This window comes from Sminthopsis crassicaudata, chromosome 2, assembly GCF_048593235.1.
Source record: "Sminthopsis crassicaudata isolate SCR6 chromosome 2, ASM4859323v1, whole genome shotgun sequence".
Lineage (NCBI taxonomy): Eukaryota > Metazoa > Chordata > Mammalia > Dasyuromorphia > Dasyuridae > Sminthopsis > Sminthopsis crassicaudata.
Genome location: NC_133618.1, coordinates 124,963,348 through 124,972,422, shown reverse-complemented (window position 1 = coordinate 124,972,422; position 9,075 = coordinate 124,963,348). Strand labels below are relative to the sequence as shown.

Below are 9,075 nucleotides of genomic sequence, written 5' to 3'. Positions count from 1 at the left end.
GCTTCTTCCTTCTATGGCCTAACAAGACTGATATAATGGAAAAGATCCTACTCTCTATCATAGACAAAGCTGGAGCTTCAAGATTGGAGGGGGAAAGGAGGAGGGAAGAATGGGAAAAAGGATTTATTCCTCTACACTTAGATGCAATTAATATTTACCTATAAGGAACAATGTTAGAGTTGCAAGATTTTAAAACTGCAAGTGACCTTAAAAATCACCTCTATTTTATTTTAAGACAGGATCTCCCTACCTTGCCCAAACAAGAAATGCAGCAGCATCCCATTAATGATCTGCCCAGGAGTTTTGACCAGCTGTTTCTGTCTTAGGCTGGCTTACCCCTTCTTAAGTAAATTGGTGCTACACCCTGATGTCCCCACAAGGGTTTGCCATGTTGGTGCCAGACAACTTAGCCCCCTACAGCTCAGAACTTCCAAGTTCAAATGGTCCCAGTCTCAGCCTCAACTATTTATTAAACATATTATAATTGGTGCTTGGACCTAGGACCAGAATCCCTGACCTCCAGTTTGATCCAATCTTCCTACTCTACCACAACTACCTCCTGATTTATTCAGTAGTTCTCCACACTTTCTCTCACATACAATCATAGAAGGACAGGAGGTTATAGTTTTACTGTCCCAGTACTCAACTCTAACACATTCTTATTGATTTAATAAATACTTAAGTACTTGCAAATGTGCATAAAACTGTACTAGGAGCTGGAAGAGATGCTAATAAAGCAGACTACCATGGAGCTCACAATAACCCTAGTAAAAGATAAGAAACTACCATGTTCTGAGGCTCATTACTGACAGAAAAAATGAAGAGAGGGAAGGCTTCGTGGAAAAAATGACATTTTGGGTTGTACTTAAAAGGATCAATAGGAATCTAACATACTAAGGAAATGGAGGATATTTAAAAAACGCATGGGTATAAGAAAAGGTATGGAGACTGGATCAGTCTATTCAAAGAACAGAAAATAATCTAGTTTAGCCAAACCATGTTGTGGAAAGCAGTAATATGAAATGAGGTTTGAAAGGCAGATTGGTATCTAACTGTAATAATAGCTTACATTTCTATAGTAGTGCCCACTATAGTGCCAGGGATTGTACTAAGTGCTTTACAGTTATATTTTGATCTTTACAACCACCCTGGGAAGAAAGTGCTATTATTATCTCCATTTTACAGATAAGGAAACTGAGGTAAATAGAGGATAAGTAACTTGCCCAAGAACACACAGCTAGTAAATGTTGGAGGCCAAATGTAAACTTAAGTCAAGGCCCAGTGCTCCATTCACTGTACCACCAGCTGCCCCAGAGAAGAGTATTAAATATCACTGCCTGGTATTTAATACCAGGCAATGAACTTTATTTTAACAGGCACTGAGTCACTTAAGATTTTTTAGTAAATGAATATATCTGTGTTTGAAAAAGATTTCCCCCCCAGATTCCACCATACAGAGGTCTCAGAATCTTATATTTCTCCTAATCAATTAACTTTTGTTTTAAATCATGATATTTTATACATAAAGGATTTTTTGATACTTCTGAGGCTTGTGCTAGCACTCTAAAAATTCTGTAGCCAAAAAAGTTCCCAATAAAGCAACCACATGTTTTCACAAAAGTTACTATTTATAAATACATTAAAAAAAAACAAACTTCTTTTTCCTTAAAATCAGGATTTCAATCACTATAGATACATACAACTTTTTCTATACTAATGTTGATATTGCATCCTCAACTAGATGTATCAAAAAAATGGAAGAGAACAAGAGGAGAGATGGAAAGGGAATTAGATAAAATAGTTGGTGGAAAGCGATAATACAGAGTTACAGAAAAATGGAAGGGAAGATTATACTTGTTAGCAACTCTTATCAAGGAAAAAAGAACAATATTTAAATGCATTTTGGTCTAAACATCTTTATTTTGTGCTTCATTTTTCAAAAGGCCCCTTTACCAAGAAAAATTCCTTCATATCTCTCTACAGAGAACAGGTGTGAAACCAACCCCATCATGGGCAGACCCAGGCAGTAGTGAAACTTGCCAAGAAAAGCCAAGAGCTGAGATTGTATTCCAGTCCATTCTTGGGGTGATATCTTTTCAGAGATCACTAGGGCAACAGAAAACAGGGAAATTGGCTGAAATAGCAATGTATCAATAGAAAACAAACTGTTAGGACAATGTTCAGGCACAGCTGAGGCCTGCTGAAGTGCAGGTGGAAGAACACAGGAATTCAAGAAGAGACTCCAGGATCTGCAGAATGCATGCAGCTTAGTCCAGAGTGCCTGAGGAAACAAAAGGCAAAAGAGAGCATGAGGTAGGACTAGGAAAAGGCTTTATTCTAACCTGGCTCCAACCTCTGGGACAGAAGGCCCATGTTTTACCCACTTTGTAATCTCTTCCCACCTAGCCCACATCTGGGCAACCAACAAATGTCTGCCAAAGCTTGAGGAGAGAAATGTTTTGGGGGCAGAAACATGTAAACGCTTTCTAAAAACAAGGACGGGTTGCCCTGGGCTCAAGAGGCTCCACAGGAAGCCAGGAGTGGAGGAGAAAAAAGGATAAAACCAGACATCTCACCGTGCAGCCCTTCACAGGCTACTGTGAGAATCATGAGACAGAAGAAGGGAGTCAAGAAAAAAAGAAGATGAGCTCATGGATGTGAAGGTAACTGCACCTACCTGGGATCATGCAGTGGTATAACCATAAGCAGAACCAAGAAAATACACCCAAGCAAGAAGCTCTTCTAAAACCTACTCAGTGATGGTCATCGCCCTTGGGTTTTAGGGCCTCTAACTTCCTCAGCCCACCTACTTCCTTTGGCACAAATAATTAAAAAGTAGGAAGTTGTTCTAAATGTTCAGAGAACAAATATTTACGATAGAATACACTTGTGAGTTCAGACATATGGGAAGGAAATTTCTTCCATCAATGCAGATCAGCCCTTTCTCTACAACCTAGTCTCAGAGAATTTTTTGGATCCCTAAAAGGATCCCTCCCCAGAATCACACCACCAATAGGTTCCAGAGATATGAGCTGAAGTCAAGTCTCCCTAATGCCAAGGCAGGCTTGCTATCCATTCACTATATGCTGCCTCTCAGAGGGAGGTGGACAACATGATTACAAGCATAGGTAAAAAGATAAGCTTAAGAACTTTCCTTCTAATTAACTGCCTCAAAATAGTCATTTTAAATGCCATTATTCCTTGAAAGGGAAAAATGGGCTAATAAGCCATGACTCATAAACTGCTAAATTAGCAATCAAGTCTATATCTAACATTAGAAATAGGAGAAAGATAAGCTAGGTCTGAAGATGGGGAATAAATTGTAATTAATCAGATTCAGTGAGCTTTTCATCTCCCATCACTCCTCAATTATTAGTATTTTTTATGAAGAAGTTCCAGTTCCCCAAATAAGGAATCTGAGTTAAAAGTCATTTCATCAATAAGAAAAAAATCTAGTCAATGGCTGTCTATTATGAATTTTAGAATTCAAATATTAATACAACTATTAATATAAACTTGCAGAAAACTCACCTTCTAGAAAAGCAAATTCATCCACAGCTTCTATTGCATTATCTATAACATAAGGTGAAAGGAAAATACAGTTGATATAAGCAGAAAAAGAGTCCTTAATTCTCTTGGCAACAAAACCAAAAGAAATCCAGGTAAATATATATATATAAAGAGCTATTCCATTTGATCCTGGAATAGTAATTCTGAAGCATACTCTTGTTCCTTACTATCACAGAGATATTGGTAAGCATAAGAAGTTATAGGTAACAATCAGAGATAGGAAAAGAGGAGATCTCTCTATAAGGCCATTATAGAGCCTGAAATCAAATCTGTACCTTCTTTAGTCTGAAAGTTATAAATGGCAAGTTTTAAGAAAGAAAAAAGCAGCAGCAATGGAAGAGGAATTGGAAAATGATATAGACAAAGTATAACAACAGTCTCAGCAAATCAGGTTAAAAGGACAGTGAGATCACAAAACCTCCAAATCTAATTACTAGATTAAAATGCAATATCAACTGTGGTCTTGAGGCCAGCCCTACACAAAATTTAAAAGCAGATGAAATGTTCCTGTGAAATTCCCATACAGCTTTACCACCATTCCTCTTTTATCAACGACACCCAGAGTCTTTATTTCCTAACCTACTTTGACCCTTCCCATCTCCTCCCAAAGAACTAAATGACCTTAAAAGTGGGCATCTCAGCCATGTAACCCACTCACCCTCTGAATACAAAGAATGAAAAAAACAATGTTTTACCCAGGTCCTTCCTCTGGAGAGTTTTCCTTTTCCCTTGTTGGGCAGAGAAGTAGGCATCTCTCGCAATTGTCTCCACAAACAGTTCCTGTGGCAAAAGCAAAGAAAAGATCATAGAACTGAGTCCCAACATGAAGTAGGGAAGTCTGTTTCTTGCTGACAAGTGGAGGCAGGCTGAAGAAGATGGGGGATAGGAGAGGGATGTGGTCAGTTCTAAGGTACCAACATAGGTTATTACCATTCGGCACTCCTTCCCTATGCTTATTCCCTAGCAATTGTTTCAAATCTCCCTCCTCAAGTTCCCAATGGGACAACTGACCCAGCAATTAGAGCAGATAACAGTGCTGTTTTACTAAGAAACTGAGGCTATCTGATAGGTTGTTGTTGTTCAATCATTTCAGTCATGTCTGACTATAGTTTGCCATTTCTTTCAGCAGTTCTTTGACAGGAAAGGATGGTTCACCTGTGGCAAAGCACTTTGTAGCTTTGTCTACCAATACAGTTATATTAATTCACACTGCATTTATGTGTTTGCCTTGGTCTGAAACTCCCATGACTACAAGTTCATACCTGGTACCTAAGAGTGAACCTTCTCCTCCTCCTGGTATCGATAACCATGTTCAAAGAGGGACCCCCAAATGCCTGCCGATTAGGAAGCATTTGAACTCAACCACCAATACAAAGGTATACATGTCAGAGCTGAGGGACCTTAAAGCCTGTGCAACTGACATACTCCAGATCACACACTGGAATCACTCACTGGCAAAGCCGGGACCTGAATTTCTTATTTGAGGTTGGTTTTTTTTTTTGTTTGTTTTTTGGGGTTTTTTTTACTATTAGTCTAAGACTCTTCCATTTATACTGTACTTCCTATGTAGTCATAAAGTATTGTTTAAACAATAAATTATTCTCATATTAATATGAGAACATAAACATATCTACTGAGAGACATGTGGATAGACATGTGTGGCATCAGTTACTAAATCCTAGTTCCACATCCCGCCTTGCACAGTCTTTATGAGCCTGGCCATGTCCATGTAGTTCTTGGTACCTCAGGCCTCCAAGGCCACTCCAGGCAAATATCTTTATATTTTGCCACTAGACCCAGATGGCTTCAGAGGAGAAAGTAAGGCTAGAGACTCCCTCACTCAAATCCAATTCACTCGTTTGTGATGACATCATGTCCCTGATATCATGGTACTTTTTAACAAGAAAGACAAATAGACTGAGAAAGATGAGTCTTCTTGACTTCTGTCCCAGCACTTTATCCACTGTGCCTGACCAAAACCTACTAAGATATAAACGAAATCCGTATTTCTGGCCTGAAAATTCAAACACAGAGCACTTTAAATGCCAAACTGAGAGGCTCAAATTTTATTTGGTAAGTTACCAAGAGCCAGCAAAACTATTCCAATCTACATCTAAAAAAGGAATTATCCAACAACAAAATTCAGTTCATTAAATGAGGCTTATTGCACTTAATTCACTAGGCTGCATGTACTGGTTCTGGGACATAGTCCACGTGACTGAGCAAGTCAGTTTTTGAATGCCAGAAGCAAGTTAGTTGTTCAAAGTATACTTAAAGTATGTACTTAAAGCATTCATTTAATAGTTTAAAGTATTTAATTTAAAGTTTTAATTGTAGAAAAGTAGCTGACGGAAGAAATATTCTCCGTAGGATCCTACGTGCACGAAATCAGATGTGCCAACAAATTTTTTTTAAGGGCAGAGGTGAAATAAGGAACTGTTCTTGACCCAAAAAATACCAACTGAAGAAAATCCACAGTCCCTTCTTTTAAGGAGTTTATATTTTACCAGAGACAGTAACATGTACACAGTTAAGTGCAAAAAGTAAATAAATATCCCAAAAAGCCGTCATCCACCCTCTCCCCGACAAGTCCCCAAAGGAGAGTCTGATACTTCTTGCGGTAGTACATTGCATTTTGGACCATTCTAAAACGAAGTTTTTCTTCACGACAAACCTAAATATGCCTCTTTAGAATTTTATCCTTTCCTCCTAGTTCTGATTTCTGATTCTGATTATATAATTCTGGGGCGCAAGAGAATAATTCGCGTCCACCTTCCATGGAACAGCCATGTAAATACTTGAAGATAACTACCACATTCCCCATTCCCTACACTACACCTCTCCAATTCCTTTAAATAATTCTCATCGGATGTGACCTTGAGGCCACTCCATCCCCACCCCCACCCTCTAATTTGTCAATGTCCTTCCTGGAAAAGACGGACCTAGAACACCTTATTTTGGAGAAGCTAAGGGCAAACCCCTCTGATATCTTTGCCAAAAAAAAAACCAAATGTTTTGGGGTCAGTAACTAAAGTTACAGAAAAACCCCAAATTTATCAACCCAAGTCTTCATTTCTCTCCCAAGCACTAATATTTACAAATAAGAACCCTGTGGGGCCTAAAACCAAGATCCTAAGCTCCTGTAAATTGCCTGCAGGGGACCCGAGGGCTCCAAGCATGCTCAAGTTCAGTAGGCACAAAGCGGAGATGACAGCGTAAAGTTCGGTGCTCCTTCCAATTTCTACCAGCTGCATCTTTATCTGTCTTTCAAGCCCTCGGCGTCATCTTTAATTCCTCCCGTCCTGTCACTTATTCAGGCGCCCAGCCCCGCCTCTAACCCTCGCTTCTCACTAGAATCACTCGCAGAGGCCCGTTCCACCCAAGCTTCCTCGGAGGTTTTCCCCTTAACCTCCCCCACTTTTGCAGTAAGGCTTCACGGAGCCGGCACATTCATTTTCCTAGTCACGGAACGAGGATTAGGGGACAGGGCAGGAGCTGGCCCACCCCTGCCACAAAGTCCCTCCCAGGCCCGCCCCTAGGCCGCCAGGGCCCGCCCGCGCACCGCGGCTCGAGCCAAGATGAAAATGGCTTCCTGGCCCGCGAGCGTCACGTCTGGGTCTGCCTTCACCAGCGCCTTCACCCGCGCCAGGGGCAGCCGCGACAAACGGGGTCCGGCCGCCGGTGCCGCGGCCTGCGGCTGAGGAGGCGCCGTCGGCGAAGCCTCTCCACTGGGGCCCTCCTCCTCCACTGGAGCAGCCGTCGGGCCGACAGCCACCGCCGCCGAGGCTGCCGCCGCCATCCTGAGAGCCTGTGTGCACCGCGTACACTTTGCTACAGTCTGGGCGCGGGTGCACGAGCGCTTGCCCTTTTCCCGCCCTGGACCCCTGGCTCCGCCCTTCCGTGCCACAGGCCAGCCCCAGCTCCTCCCCCGCCCCTCAGGGCAGCTGTTAGTCTGCATTACCATATTTACTCCATCTAACAAGTCGTGGCGCCCGAAAAATCCTCCGCCCGTAGGGTAAGATACTTTTGTATCTTATGGGCCTGGCCCCGCCTAGAGATTCAACCCGGGGCAGATGTTGACAAATACGAAACTCCAGATTAGATCCCAGGCTGAAATCAGACAAGGTCAATTTCCTTGTTTGGTTCATTCAACAATAATTTATAGTAAATAAATAAATAAAAGTTTACACAAGGGGAAACTGAGACCCGGACAAGGGAAAGGGCTGTGGTACATCACTACACAAGTCAGTGTCGGGAAAAGATCTAGAAGCCAGGACTGCAAAGCTCTTTCCAGTGCCTCGCATTCCCGCTGGTCTGGAAGAAGCAGTCCATGACCTCCCGAAGTTCGCGTTCGGGTGAAAGGTTGGGAAATAATGTAAATTGTTTCTAATAGTGCGGAAGTGCGTGGGGGAGGTTGTAAACACAACGTTCCTAGAGGTGACTGCAGCGAGGTCAGCGGCTCAGCAGGGGAAAAGTTCAGTCTAGAGTTCAGTCTCTTTGACCTTTAAAGGAACCAGAAGAGGAGATAATTTCTAAAGTTCAGTGACCACTAAAAAAAAAAGTTTTAATAATATTTTATTTTATTAATTTATTGTTAATTTTATTATATAATTACATTGTTAATATATTTAAATTTATGTGATTTGCAATTATATAATTTACAAATTTTATTTTAATAATATTGTATTTATTTTCAAAATACGTTCAAAAATAGTTCTCAACATCCGGCCCTGGAAAACTCTGTGCCCAAATCCCTCTCCGTCCTTCTCCTCCTGTTCTTCCCCAAGACAGCAAATATAGGCTAAACATGTGCAATGCCTCCAAACACACGTCCAAGTTGATCATGCTGCACAAAAAAAATCAGATTAAAAGGGGGGAAAATGAAGGGAAAAAAAAAAAAGCAAGCTCGAATACTTTGATCCACCTTCAGTCACCATAGTTCTCTCTCTGCATGCAGATTTATTAAAATTGGCCTAACACATTTATTAGAATTGCCCTAAATCATCTTGCTATTGAAAAGAGCCAAGTGCATCACAGTTGATCATTACATAATCTTGTTACTGTGTACAATGTTCTCTTGGTTCTACTGACTTCCCTTAGCATCAGTTCATGTAAGTCCAGGTTTTTCTGAAAGTCAGCCTGCTGACTGTTTCTTATAGAACAATAATATTCTATTACATTCACATCCCATAATTTACTTATTTAGTCATTCCCCAAATGATGAGCTCAATTTTTAGTTCCTTGTCAGTCCAAAAAGGGCTGCTACAAATATTTTTGCACATATGGGTCCTTTTCCCTTATTTTATGATTTGTTTAGTACACCCAGTAGAGACACTGGTAGATCAAAAAGTATGCACAGTTTCATTGTGCTGTGAGCACAGTTCCAAATCACTCTCCTGAATGTTTGGATCATTTCACAACTCCACCAACAATGTATCAGTGTCCCAGTTTTCCCACATCCCTCCAACATTTATCACTATCTTTTCCTGTCCTGTTAGCCAATCT

General features: G+C 40.9%; 1 protein-coding gene across 1 annotated transcript; it reads right to left on the bottom strand.

Annotated features, from left to right (window-relative positions):
- Positions 1-1,900: 1,900 nt before the first annotated feature.
- On the bottom strand, positions 1,901-7,433 carry POLE4 (DNA polymerase epsilon 4, accessory subunit). The gene is made up of 4 exons (XM_074287204.1): positions 7,133-7,433; positions 4,266-4,350; positions 3,532-3,573; positions 1,901-2,281 (listed from the first exon to the last, which is right to left on the bottom strand). The coding sequence occupies exons 1-4, from the start codon at positions 7,367-7,369 to the stop codon at positions 2,268-2,270; spliced, it is 378 nt and encodes a 125-aa protein (XP_074143305.1). The 5' UTR covers positions 7,370-7,433; the 3' UTR covers positions 1,901-2,267.
- Positions 7,434-9,075: the final 1,642 nt, after the last annotated feature.

Bases quoted from the DNA above. Each gene is read 5' to 3' on its own strand.
- POLE4 (XM_074287204.1), bottom strand. From the start codon at position 7,369: ATGGCGGCGGCAGCCTCGGCGGCGGTGGCTGTCGGCCCGACGGCTGCT. The intron at 4,351-7,132 runs GTGCGCGGGCGG...CTTTTGCCACAG, and splicing joins TCATCTTGGCTCGAGCCGCG to GAACTGTTTGTGGAGACAAT. The intron at 3,574-4,265 runs GTAAAACATTGT...CTTATGTTATAG, and splicing joins TCTCCAGAGGAAGGACCTGG to ATAATGCAATAGAAGCTGTG.